This window comes from Ambystoma mexicanum, chromosome 4p, assembly GCF_040938575.1.
Source record: "Ambystoma mexicanum isolate Mex_15411 chromosome 4p, UKY_AmexF1_1, whole genome shotgun sequence".
Classification (NCBI taxonomy): domain Eukaryota; kingdom Metazoa; phylum Chordata; class Amphibia; order Caudata; family Ambystomatidae; genus Ambystoma; species Ambystoma mexicanum.
The window spans coordinates 359,025,048-359,039,067 of record NC_090927.1 but is presented as its reverse complement, the minus strand read 5'-3'; the positions used below and the strand labels follow the sequence as shown (position 1 = coordinate 359,039,067).

General features: G+C 46.3%; 1 protein-coding gene across 2 annotated transcripts in view; it reads right to left on the bottom strand.

The window, feature by feature from the left end:
• WDR35 (WD repeat domain 35) overlaps positions 1-14,020 on the bottom strand; it is a 1,418,193-nt gene that overhangs the window by 1,073,139 nt on the left and 331,034 nt on the right. The window contains exon 5 of one of the 2 annotated variants that reach the window (XM_069605912.1): positions 2,076-2,204. The exons of the other annotated variant lie outside the window; for it this stretch is intronic. Within the exon in view, the coding sequence (XP_069462013.1) occupies positions 2,076-2,204 (129 nt within the window). The remainder of the gene's footprint in view (positions 1-2,075; positions 2,205-14,020) is intronic. 2 annotated transcript variants of the gene reach the window in all.

Sequence of the window (14,020 nt, the reverse complement as noted above, 5' to 3'; positions counted from 1 at the left end):
TGGTAGTTTGTTGTAAAACCACTGCCACCAGCCTTTTCTATAGGAAAGGGTAGCATTTGACTGCCACACGAGTATTTAGACACAGATGATACTATGTAACCCCTCCAGCACTCCATTGTAAAATGGTGTGTGCTGGGTCTAAGAATTTGCAAAGACTAGTAAAGTCAATTTCACTTTACATTCTCTGGGAAACAGTAGTTTATCCCAGAGAAGGTATTTAAACCTTTGGGAAGACATTCCTGTGTCCCTGCACTGAGGGTGCAGTGTAACACACATGAAAAGATGCCTATGGAGTTATCGTAACATTCCAAAGTCAAAGAACACAAATGTAAAACACATCAAAATACATGAAAGAGTGGAAAAAAGGCTCACACTCTTTCCAGGTAAAAAAAAGTCCTCAAAATCCAGCAAAGTTGTTGGTGGTCTCTAAGGTGAAGGGAATTAGAACATTTATGAGAATTCTCCCTAATAAGCGGTAGTTAAGGGGTTTTGCTATGACTGCTCTGGGAGGAGCTCTGGATTTGGGTCTTACAGTAGGTGTTATGTGGGCCCGCAAACCACAAACACGGGAGACAATTGCTGACCACCCAGCAGTTCTTGCAATAGATCTTTCACAGCCGCTCCCATGGGGCCATGTTCAAAGTTTTCAGGGAGGCCCAATATGCGTTCGTTACTTCTCCGAGACTTGGACTACAGGTCATCGAATTTGGCGAGGGCCTTTCTCAGGTCTGCAGTCACTGTCACCATCTGAGATTTGAGGGTATGCACATCATCTTCCACTGTGCCTATGCGAGTCAGCTTCCGTAAGCTGCATGCTTACACGTTCCATCTTGTCATTAAGAGTGGCTATGTCAGTTGTTATGTCATCGAGTTTGCCAGTGAGGGAGGAAAAGCCTGCCTGCATGTTATCCATAAGCTGTCAGTAGGATCAGTTTTGCAGCAGTCGCATACTTCTGATAATATTGAAGCTTACAATTCTGTCCAGTTATGCCTTTCAAGTCTAACATATATAAATTGACCATGGTCCTTATGCTAATCGGTAAGGATATACAGCAAAGTAAACTACAAATTTAAAAGATTTTAAGGAACATTTGTGAGAAAGATTACATTGAGCACCTAAATTGCTAAAAGCACAGAGCTTTTTATCACAACAGAATTGGCAACATGTATGGATCCCATATATTGGCCACTTAAGCTAAATCTGAATCAGTCACTGAGAAGGCTTTATTATTATGTAGCAGAGGTAATAAGCAACCACAGACAATCGCATATAGTGTAAAATGTAATGCAAACTATGTGTTATTGTTTGCAGGTTTTCACATAATAGTTTTGCGCATGACAAATTTTGATAAGAGTGGATCCTCTTTTGTAGACAAAGAAGATCCAAGTGGCAATATCAGATTGTATCCTAGTCTACCCAAAATAGGTGTTGTAGGTCAATAACTCTGTGCAGGCCACATAACAGATTGAAAAAGACAGTGGGAGACCAACCACCACCTCACAATATTCCAGACACAGCTTTGAACAAGCATGCCAAGGATTAATATGCCTCCACATAAACTACCAAGTTACCAGATGTCTGTTGATCTGGTGTCATATATATATATGGTTCAAGCAATATAGGGAAATCAAAGCAACATGATCCACCTACTAATCCCTATTCTACCCATAAGTAAGAAACGCAATTTAGTCCATTAATGACCAAATAGTTTTGGCACTGTGTATTTTGAACCATTTCAGGCAAATATGGGAATGGAGCTGGTCTGATAGTTATTCAATAGTTATCAACAACCCAGAGAAATGTGTCAGCAGAGGTTGTGTTTTCTAAAATACTGAAATATACAAACGATAATTGAAATTTGAAATGCTATATGGGGTAGACGTTCACATGAACCATGATGACCTCTCTCTGTCACCTATACACATACATCAGTTCCCTTGAGTGGACGATGGTTATAGTGACAATGCTACATGCTAAGGAGTGAACAGTGGCTGCTGGCAAATGTACATTATTACGCACATACTGTAAATATAATTAATGTTCATTGTAACACTATCATGTTTCTGTAAATTACCATCCACCGAGCCAACGATCACAGCCCCATCCTCGTATACAATACAAATCTTCTGGCCATCGGCATTCCAGCTCATACTTCGCACAACAGATTTATTCCTGTTGTTAATCATCTCCTCATACCAAGAACCTGCAGAGAATTAACTTAATGTCATTTCATATAATTATCAGTGGTTTAGGGTCATAACATGTCAAACTTTTAGATCTCCCAACAATTACTTGATGTTCATTTACATTAAGGCTGACAAAACAAACAGCAATACAACAAATAGGTTTAGCTTTATTTAATGCTACTTGCTGCCTCATTTGCAAATCTACTCTCATCATATGCTCAGGGACAGTATTGCATATCCATAATTGCCATAATTTGTCAGGTAGAGCATCACATGTCCAAATACTGGAATTAGATGCCAAGTAAGCCATATGTGCCCAACCACAGCCAGTATATGCCATGTAAGGGTCTAAATTAAGAAAAATGTGCACTGTATATTGATGCCACATACAGATCTGCTAAATGGTCATTAAGGTACAGGAACTGAGAACAAGAAAGTAAATCTGTACAGTGATATCAAATCTCACTGCACAAAAGGGTCCGTAGGCACATTAAAATAGGCCCCAACCCAGACTGAAATACAAAGAGGTAGACATCATATGCAATAAACAATCCCAATTAGCTATATACAACCTCACATTTATTATTTATTTGATGGACATTTGTGAAAAGCGCAGATGGAAAAATATGTCACCTCAGAGCTGTAAGGAAGGCATGGTATCAAATAGTGAAGACAGGCACAAGTGATCACAGTTCAAGGGTGTTATTGAACTTCAATGATTGAACGCCTATCTAAACCTAAATCTAAGGATTGGAGCAAGCTACGACCATCAAATAATAATAGCGCAGTCCTAGTGGAGTCTCTGTCAAAATAAAAGGGCCTATACTTATAAACCTATTGTCAATCCTTACTTCTAAATACAAACGGTGTGGGAAAACGATGTATGCAAAAGAAACATGTTCAAGAAACCAATATGTCAGGATAGTTGAGCAGTTGGCTTCCCTCCCTCACGTTTTCAGCATGGGACAAGGTGTCACACTCGAGCTTCGCTCACACTTTGGCTTTTCTGGCACAAGATTGCAGTTCAAAATGCAGGTATCTAGGCCTTCTGCTCCAAAGTCTCTTTCCCAATAAAAGTCTCTTTTTGCAGAGTGCTGGCACAACAAACAAGTACCGGAGGTCCTTTCTCATCAGGATTTTCACATTCACAAGTTCTCGGGTGTACTGTACACCACGGGTCTCCCTCTATCGGACTCGGACCTCCTTAAACACAATGTTCACAATTGGTCTCCCTCGATCGGGCTCGGACCACGGGTCTCCCTTGATCGAGCTGGGACTTTATAATCACTTTCTTTGCTTTCTTTTTGTTATAAACATTTCAAAGACTTTCAACTTTGCGATGGATTTTTCTGAAACCATTGCAGGACCACTTCGATCACTCCATCCGTAAGTTTCATTTTATTGCTTTTCTTTCTGCCACTTCTTGGCTGGGTACATCACACAGAGACCTTCGATTGAGCACATCCACGGTGCAGGACCACTCTTACTTTGTCTCGTATCTTCTCTGATTCATATTACAGTTCAAACATCCATCAGCAATTGAGCTTTACTCGCATCTATCATCACACGCATTATTTTTCTTTGCTGTTGATACAATGTTGCTGCTTGGAACCTTGACTTCAACACAGATCGCTCTTGCATTGTTCTCCCCAACGGCTGTGTTGATCTCTCTGGTGCTGCTTTGATCCTGGAGCCAATGACGGTGCCCAAGCAGCTGTTGCTCCTCCCAGGAGGGCCCCGGGTATCTCTAACACACAATGCAGGATTCTCCGGTCTGGTTTCCTGGCCTTACACTTTTTAATCTAAAGGTTTCTGGAAAGTAACAGTTTCTCACCGGAAAGGTCAAGGGCATCTGCCTCCTTGCTCTCCCTTCTCAGTTTGCCACCTTTCTACCCTCGTTCAGCTGCCGTCTGGAAAACACTGTTCCTTCGTTTGCTTTGCCTCGCTCAGAGCGTGCTCTCATGCTTCTCCTTTTATATCCGTGTGGAGAAGCTTAATGTAAGTCCGGTGTGAGTTGTTAACAGTAACTGCCTGACTGCCTGATCATAGTAGTGGGACATGTCAGGTACAATGCTCAGGTATAAGTCTGTTTTCTCTCAGAGTGGGCTCTCTGTGTGAAAGTGATTGTGTTGGGAAGGGGGGTGGGGGCGATTACAGTTCCCAGGTATCCTACATGGTAGGATGGAGTAAAGGCGTTATAGGGGATGGGGGGGGTACCGATTCTTGCCATCAGGTGTCCCACTCCCACTCCCTGAAGACCCCTCCCCCCAGGTGATCCACCCACACTGGTCAACCCATTGAACTGGATCCAAAAGTGATGGTCGTGTCCTGCCCACCTGGATGACAGATCTTCGGGGACTAGTCAGACATCTTCTGGTTTCTCACAGAGCACATAATGAGAACTAGCAGGATGATCATAAAGGATGCATGAGGTGTAGAGGGGAGAAAGAGGTATGGAAGGACAGGAGGTAGACTGACATATTTCAACTGGGAAAGAGAAAGGGGTCCTTAAGCAAGGAAAAACAAGTTTTTTTTATTTATGTTGGACACTTTGGATGGAGTTTTGCTAGATTGGCGACTGCATTGCAAATCTGTAACCCCCAAGTTGTTTTAGAAACCATGTATGGCTAGTAGCAAGACTCTAGTTCACGTGGACTGGTAGCTGTGAGAAACCTGAGGGTATTCCCACTCCTATTCCCCATGTCCTCTGCGCAGGTATCCAGGGAAAAGCCCTCGATCTTGGATCCCGACCCTGGGGTGGACAAGCGAGGGAGGATCACCTGGGTGGAGGGTCTACAGGGACTGGGAGTTTGATGCCCTTGGGAGAGACATGGTAGCCCCTTTTTCCTACTAATGACCAACCCTTCCCTAGTCTTCATGGGGTATTATAAACCAACGCCCCATCCTTCCTCAAGTAAAACTATAAAAAGTACTGCAACGAGGAAGATGCAACCGGGAGTAATGAGGACTAGTTGCTTTTACCACTCTGGTACTGGCACGAGGAAGAGGCCTGCTGAGAGCAGTAGTGTAAACTCGCACCTGCAGCCTGTTAAGGGTCTGCAAGTGTATAAAAAGCACCATCAAAAGAGAGTGGGAGAGGAAGCAGTGATCAGAGCTGTGGCAGTAAAATTGCAGCAGCAGCAGAGAGGCCAAGAGAGACAGAGGGGAGCTGCCCATGTGGAGCACACCTATGGTTCCGTGAAGAGCAGGCCGGGAGCTGGGGCTCTGTGGAACCAAAGGACCCTTGAAAGGGGAGCTGTGTCAGAGGTTTTTCTATGACTCGAAGTGCTTGTTCTCCTGGGATCAGAAGCTGACCCAGGAGTGCCTAATGGGCGGGAGGTAGAGCCCAGAGGCAACAATCAGAAGGCCGGGAGATTCTCTGATTCATATTAAAGTTCAAACATCCATCAGCAATTGAGCTTTACTCGCATCTATCATCACACGCATTACTTTTCTTCGCTCTTGCGCTCTTGATACAATGTTGCTGCTTGCAACCTTGACTTCAACACAGATCGGTCTTGCATTGTTCTCCCCAACGGCTGTGTTGATCTCTGGTGCTGCTTTGATCCTGGAGCCAAGGACGGTACCCAAGCAGCTGTTGTTCCTCCCAGGAGGGCCCCGGGTATCTCCAACACACAATGCAGGATTCTTCGGTCTGGTTTCCTGGTTTCCATGTAAAACTATAAAAAGTACTGCAACAAGGAAGATGCAACCAGGAGTAATGAGGACTAGTTGCTTTTACCACTCTGGTACTGGCACGAGGAAGAGGCCTGCTGAGAGCAGTAGAGGTCATGCATGTCCCCTTAAATGATGGCCAGGCAGAGTTAAATGTAAACTCACACCTGCAGCCTGTTAAGGGTCTGCAGGTGTATAAAAAGCACCATCAAAAGAGAGTGGGAGAGGAAGCAGTGACTGGAGCTGTGGCAGTAAAATTGCAGCAGCAGCAGAGAGGCCAAGAGAGACAGAGGGGAGCTGCCCATGTGGAGCACACCTATGATTCCGTGAAGAGCGGGCCGGGAGCTGGGGCTCTGTGGAACCAAAGGACCCTTGAAAGGGGAGCTGTGTCAGAGGTTTTTCTATGACTCGAAGTGCTTGTTCTGCTGGGATCAGAAGCTGACCCAGAGTGCCTAATGGGCGGGAGGTAGAGCCCAGAGGCAACAATCAGAAGGCCGGGAGATCTGCGCTGCAGGAACACACATCAAAGCAACCTCTGAGTTTCTAAGCGAACAGAAACCCGGTATGCAAGTGATTGATCTTATGCGCAAGGTTATTTTGTATCAGAGGAGTCGCGTGAAGACACGTTGTCGAAGCTCTCCGATTCAAATCCTTGCAAACCAGCAACTATCAAGATTTGTTATCCTTGAATGAGAGAGGATACTTTGTTACAGAGTGGTCGCATGTAGATGAAAGGTTTAAGTTACATACCTGTAACTATTGTTCTCCAGCATGGGTCCGGCATGGATTCACATGCTCATGAATATTCCACGTCGTCAGACAACCACAGCGGGTTGGCGTGCAAACTGAAGCCGGGAGTGATCTCAATAGCTGCTGAGTGAGATAACGGAGGAGGAGCCAGAAGGAAAGTGGGATTAAGGGATGTTGAGCGGCACAAAGGAAGAGAGTCTGTGGACCTATACAGCTAGCCCAATGAGATAGCAACGGAGCCACCGGGAAGGTGGGAGAGCCCTCGAGGCAGCAGGGTCGGCGCGCCACCTCGGACCTGCGCAAGACATCAGAGGCGGGTATGCTGCGGGGGGTACGGCGGGCTGGAGTGGAGGATCGGAGGCCCAGAAAAGCACCATATGTGGTAAGAGGGAACCAGAGGTTGTCCAACGCGCTGCAGGAGTATGCACGCACATCTGCCAGCACCCTGGAAAGGGGTGAAGATACAACCCCAACGGAGCTCTGTCTAGCAGGTCGCTGAGGTGGCCCTGTGCACACGTGGGACAAGCCTTAATATCCTGGCTGATCCGGCCTAGAGGGCTTGAGGTGCTGCCCCAGAATCCAGCCCACACACCCACCAGGCAGCACGGGTGCCATTAGAGGCATAGCGTACTAAGCTGGAGGCCCTGAGAAAAGGGTGTGGACAAAGCGCTAAACAAGAATGCGCACACTGCCGCCATTACCCTGGGAGGAGTGCATACTACAAAGAGTGTACCGCAACAGGGAGGACCAAACCCCTCAGTTTACCAGGAGGGTGTTGCGTACTGGCTGGGTAAATAATTAGAGCCAGCCTGTGACCGGCCTGGCAATAAGTGTTGCCCCGGGGCTGCATCCACAGCGAATAAGCTTCACACACCTTCTAAACCAGAATAAGAGGAAACAGCCTCTAGGCACACGATACAAAGCAGCGTGCCTCCCGGGCAAAATGTCAAAGGGAGGAGCAACGCCCAAAATGGGGAGAAGCGACATGAAGACCATGCTGGGCATTCAGGAAAAAGAGAAGGAGAGAAACGGTAAGGAAACACAAGCAGAGGTTGACCCACCGCCAGCAGAACTCTCCACCCCAGAGACGTTCACGAAAGAAGACCTCATGGAGATGTTCTCTATGCTAAAGCAAGACCTCACTAAAGAGATCAAGGATACCAAAGATACTATGGTCAAATCTGTTGCTGACTTCAATTCCCATATGATGGCCTTAGAATCAAGGGTAAACGAGGTTGAGAACACGATTTGTAAACAGGCCCATGACCATGCAGAACTCACAAACAGGGTTCTGGGAATAGAAGAGCAACTGGAAATGATATGGTCTAAGCAGGAAGATCTTGAAAATAGGGCACGGAGGAATAACATCAGAATACGAGAAATCCCAAGGGAGATTCCAGATCAGGAAATAGCGGACTATATGAATGCTCTGTTCGGAAATGCTGCTGGAACTCTCTGACACCTCTGCAATCGAACTAGACAGGACGCGCCGAGTATACACGACTATGCAACAACGCTGCAACCTAGTGCCAGATGTCCTGTCCAGGGTCCACTTTTTCCAACAAAAGGAGCAAATTATGGTAGCGGCCCACAGGCGTGAACCGGTGCAGTTCCGTGGCAAGCGGATCTCCCTGTACCAAGATCTCGCCCTGCGTATCTTGGCAAATAGGCGAAAGCTGCACATCGTGACATCCTGGCTGCAATCGCAAAAGATCAAGTATCAGTGGAGATTCCCCTGCAAGCTAGTGCTCAAAATCCAGAATCAAAAATATGTAATAGGGTCTGAAGAGGAAGCGGCGGAATTGATGGAGGAGACTCAGAAAGATTCTAGCAAAAGCAAACCCGGACAGCACTCGGAATGGACTGTGAAAGATAAAACAAGGCGACCAAGACGAAGGAAGTTCCCGGAATCAATGCTCACTGGGGATGGAGTCGGAACAACTCAGGAAGGTGCACATACAGAATGCAGCACGTACACAGCCCGACATACATACAAATTGAAGGGTTTGAATTTTCCTTTCTTCGTAGAGGCGATGTCTACGTGACAAAAGTGGGAGTCTACATACACACATTGTTATATCTACATCTCAACAAAGGGGGGGCTCTGCCATGAAGGAATAGTGCCCACCCTACTATCACTATGAGTGATGGACAGCAGGGCTTCCCCCAAGCAGGGGTTTTTACCTGCACGACAAATGCTACAGAAAGTTGGCTGTTGAACTTTAATTTGTCTGTTTTTGATTTTTGTTTTTGGGTTCTCCACATTCCTGAGGCGCGTGAGCTGGTATGTTCCTCAATTTGAGCTGCGGGTTGCCCGAGCTGAGTCCGAGGCACCACAAGTTTCCAGACAGCATGGCGGAAAGCTCTGACATGAAGTTTCTGACAATGAACGTTCGGGGCTTCAATTCTCCAATAAAAATGAAGGCAGTTTCTATCCTGGAAGTGGACTTTTCTTTCTTTCAAGAGACTCACCTATTGAAGGAGGACGAAAAGTGGCTAGTCAGTAAAGGATATCCACGGACATATTTTGCAACGAGTGGTCACAAGAAAAGGGGCGCCGCTTTAGTGATCGAGAAGGGAATCCCACTTCGGACAAGAGAGGTTATGAGAGATGCGCAGGGGAGATACTCATTGGTCAAGGGGGACGTATGGGATTGCATAGTTATGCTGGCAGTGATAAATGGGCCTAATGAAAAACAGGCAGAGTTTATCGAGGGTCTCTCTAAAAATCTGGTGGTATTTATGGAAGGGGAGGTAATTCTAGGGGGGAGACTTCAACTGTGTAATAGACCCCATGAAGAATAAAATATTGGTCCCCACCAGGAATGATAGAACCAGCGTTTATGCCATGGCTACTATGTTGAGGGAGTTGTCCCTGATTGAAACATGGTGTTTTGCCCACCCAGGGGAAAGAGAATACACGTTCTACTCAGCAGTGCATGGGGGATTCGCCAGACTGGACATGTTTCTAATCTCTTCCACCCTTGTCCCTGAGATGATTGGCATAGCAATCTTGACAAAGGCACTTACAGATCACTTTCCTGTAAAACTAGAACTCAACTTGGAGCGAAGCACCCCACACCGAAAAGCCCCTATGGAGATTCAACAACAGCATATTAACAGACAGTGTTACTAAGTCAATCATAGAGGAGGCCATAACCCAGTATTTACAAGAAAACATGACAGAGGGCATGGACACACGCACTATATGGGATGCAGGGAAAGCAGTAATTAGAGGGTCATAATAGGGCAAACGGTATCCTGGGGCAGGAATCCACAGATCCATCGGAGCGAATTGGAAGCGGTGGTCCCGGAGAAATAAAAAGCACATGCCAGGAAGGGCAGCAGACGCTAGTTGAGGGAGCTTAGGATAGCCAGGCAAGCCCTAGAAACCCTAATGATGGGGAAGACAGCACTGTCACTGCTCAAGACGAAGCAATACTACTATTCCAAAGGTGACAAAGCAAATAACTATGAGCGGCGAAACTCAGAAAAGTGGCAACCCGCAATTATATTGGGGCCCTAAAGAGCAGGGAAGGGACAAGAGTAATCACAGAGAGGGGGGAAACTGGAAATTATGGAGGACATCTTCAGGAAGGCAGCCACCCCACATCAAGGGCAGCCCATCCAGATTCAGAAATGCATATAGCTTGCACACCTTCCCCAAGTCCCTGAGGCACTGAAGGAAGCGCTGGAGAACCCCATAACAACCCAAGAAGTTGCCCAAGTGATCTTGGCCCTCCCAGCAGGAAAGGCCCCGGGCCCTGACGGTTTCACCAATGAATTGTATAAAGCCTTCATAGGACCATTGATTCCGCACCTTACCGTCCTATTTAACTCCTTCTAGGAGTCAGGGAAAGTAACAGACTCAATGGTGGAGTCGATGACCACCTTACTTCTGAAACCAGGGAAAGATCCCAAAGACTGCACCTCATACCGCCCTATAGCCCTCCTTAAGACTGATGCCAAACTGTACAGTAAAATCCTAGCCACAAGATTGAACGAGGTCCTCCTGCATATAATTAATGAAGACCAAACCGGGTTAATTAAATATAGAGGGGTGCATGACAAGATTAGGAGGGTGATATACCTGATAGCACTTGCCCCAAACTCCCAGGGGGACAACTGACACTATCCCTGGATGCCCATCAGGCTTGTGACAGCATGTCCTGGCTTCGGTCCAATCTTCAACAGGCTAATTCGGGCAAACTTCCAAATCCCGCCCACCACGATTAGAGTCAACAACATCACCTCAGCCTGAATCCTCCTTGGCAGGAGAGCTAGGCAGGGTTGCCCTCTCTCCCCCCTAGTGTTCGCCTTGGCAATTGAAATTCTGGCAGAAAGGATCCGGTCTAACCCCGCATGCTAGGGCCGGAATATGCAGGCACCACACACAAAGTGGCACTGTACGCTGACGATATCTGCTTTCTCCAAGAACCTTGGCAGTTCATTCAATTTCTGATCGAGCTACTAGATAGCTTCTTTTCCATCTCGGGATTCCGTATTAATCATCTGAAGTCCATAGGTATGTCTTTGGGAATATCTCCAGAAACCCAAGCTGCCTTCCCGTTTACATACCTGGGGGTACGGGTCACTAATTCTTACAAGACTCTTTTAGGGGCAAACATCCCACAGTTATGGAAAGACACAAAAGCTACTCTGAAGAGATGGGAAAATCAAGAAATTGCATGGTTGGGAAGGGTCACATCAGTTAAAATGAGGATTCTGCCTAGGCTCCTGTTCGTCTTTCAGACCCTACCAATTAACATCCATGATAAGGAATTAGCAGACATACAAAAGCCAATAGGCCAATACATTTGGAAAGGAAAACCTCCAAGAACCTCTCTGCCACACACTCCTCAAAGCAAAAGAGCTGGGTTGTATGGGGATACCATCTGCACATAGGTATTACCGAGCGGCTCAGATCACCGTGATGATGGATTGGGCCATAGAGGATAAAGCAAAATGGAAAAGGATAGGGCAGGACTGCACTGACACCCCCCCTAGCATACCTGCCCTTTATTCCAAAATCCACTAGGGTGGGCCTCAGACTCCACAAGGATGACCCTTACAATCTGGGATAAGGCTTGCACACACCTGGGGCTCAAAACAGGGTTAGGCCCGATGACACCAATAGTGAAAAATCTGTATTTCTCCCCAGCACTGGCAAAAGGGTTATTTACAAGCTGGGAGTAACTGGGGACACCAAGTCTTAGGCACCTGTATAAAGATGGCCTTCCCCTCACTTTTATGGAATGTAAGAGCAAATTCACCCTCTCTGAAATGGAACGCCTCTGATACTGCCAAATTCAACATAATAGTCCTAGTGGGCACACAACAATTCAAAGGGATAGAACTCCAACTTGCAGAAGGGAAAAGCACTCATACAATATGCCAATGTTTTCATATACTAGACAAGGCTGAGGTTGGAGACGAACTCCCATATATGGTGCGCTGAGAAACAGATGTGGGGGAGGAGATCCCAATAGACTCATGGCAAGAAATACAGGCCCGCACTGAAAAGAGCTCCAGATGGACGTGATTTAAAGAAAGTGCGATAAAACTCAGTTTCAGATGGTACATGACACTGCATAGGCTGCACGCTATCTCTGCAGAATACTCAGATAGTTTCTGGCATGGATGTGTGCAACTAGGGGACTACATTCATATGTGGTGGCAATGTCCCACGATCCAGACATACTGGCAGGAAATTAAATCTAGGATAAAGGATATTACCAGGGCCTCCCTTTCGATGTGCCTCCCCGAGTCATGCTATTGGGAGAGCCTGCGGAAGACGGGGAATTGCCGGCATCTGGAGCCAAGGCGGACCCAATATCTCAATTATTACTGCCAGCTAAACTCAATCGAGCACATTTTTGGAAAACAAAAGCAGGAACAATTTCAACATATTGGTAGGTCTGGGAAATAGGGCAATGGAGAAACTCATGGCGCACTCCATGGGGAATATGACTTGGTTCCTCGGTACGGGCTCCATTCTTTGAATTCGTACAAGACAAGCAACACATGTTTTTCAGAGCACAGACCCTAAAACAGTTGCTGCAAAATTAGAAGTTGTGAAGGGCCTGGGAGTGAGGGAGGACGCAGAGCGTACGGAAGAGAACGTCATCTGGCCAAACGAGTAGGGACACACAAATCTGGCTTAAGACACTTGGAAGAACCACTTATTTTACTTGTTTGCTGAGATGATTTCCTGTTCTTTTAATTGCCTTGTATTGTTTGCTTAGATATTTTGTTTATTTGTTTGGGGGCACGGGGGGAGTTGTTACTGAAAATGGAAAATGAAATTCCGATACGGTCATCAAAGAACTAACTATGTTGTATTGAAGCTATGTTCATCGAAATTTAAATAAAAGAAATACTGGGAGAAAAAATATTAAATAGGTGGATGCACTTATCCTAAACCATTGGCACCATGCACTCAGGACCAATATTAACCATGTTACCAGGGGGATAGCAATGGGACTCCCAACCGCAGTCGGCTGTGGTATCGGGTATCGCCATGGCCACATCCAGCACGAGTACACCCAGCGTAAGAGGATACACAAGCAAGCCCCACAGGCCCAACTGATGAAGACCAGTGACTCAAGGTAGTCCAAGGATTCAGGGGGGGCCGACTCGCACTGGTGGATACTTTGGAGGAGTCTCAGAAATTGCAGGCGCAGAGATAGGTTCTGGTGTTAGTACTGGGTCTAGCTAACATCAGTTACAATTTCCAATGATGCACTCATGGTTGCAGAAGATGACAGGACTCTCTATGCAGAATAATCCCTTTCTAGTAACCAACAACAAAGAAGGGAAGGGAAAACTCAGCAACAGGTCGCATTCAATGCAAAACAAAACAAAAAAGGCCCTAGCAGAAAACCCTGCCTAATGACCAAAAACAGCAGCGACGCCATGAACAGCAATGTTCTACAATGACATTGCCAACGCAAAAGCAACAATAAAGGCCGCAATTGTGCTCCGTTCACAGAAGAAGCCCCCTCTCAAGGCGAGCAGTGCTCAAGCATAGAGATTCAGCAGAGTCCCAGGAAGCAGTGAAGGATTATTAGCCGACTGTTCCTGCCGGCTCAGGAAAGCAAAGCAACTCAACGGGGTACCCCCTGGTTGAGAGAGGGGGCAGAGATTTGCCTTGTGAGGAATGGATGCAGAAATTACGTCTGCAGCAAGAGTCTCCGGTGTCCATTATAGCCCCCTTGGTTCTCAGAGTTCAGGATCCAGAGGTCAACTGAAGAATGGTCTCAAATCCTCTTCAGATATGAACAGAGCAGGGATATGGGGTAACACCAGCTCACCTATCACCAAGTAAGCAACATTTAAAGTTTTGCAAGTAATTTCAGCATTGTCAGGAATACAACCAAAGCCATTGTTGAGTATGTTCCTTTAATGC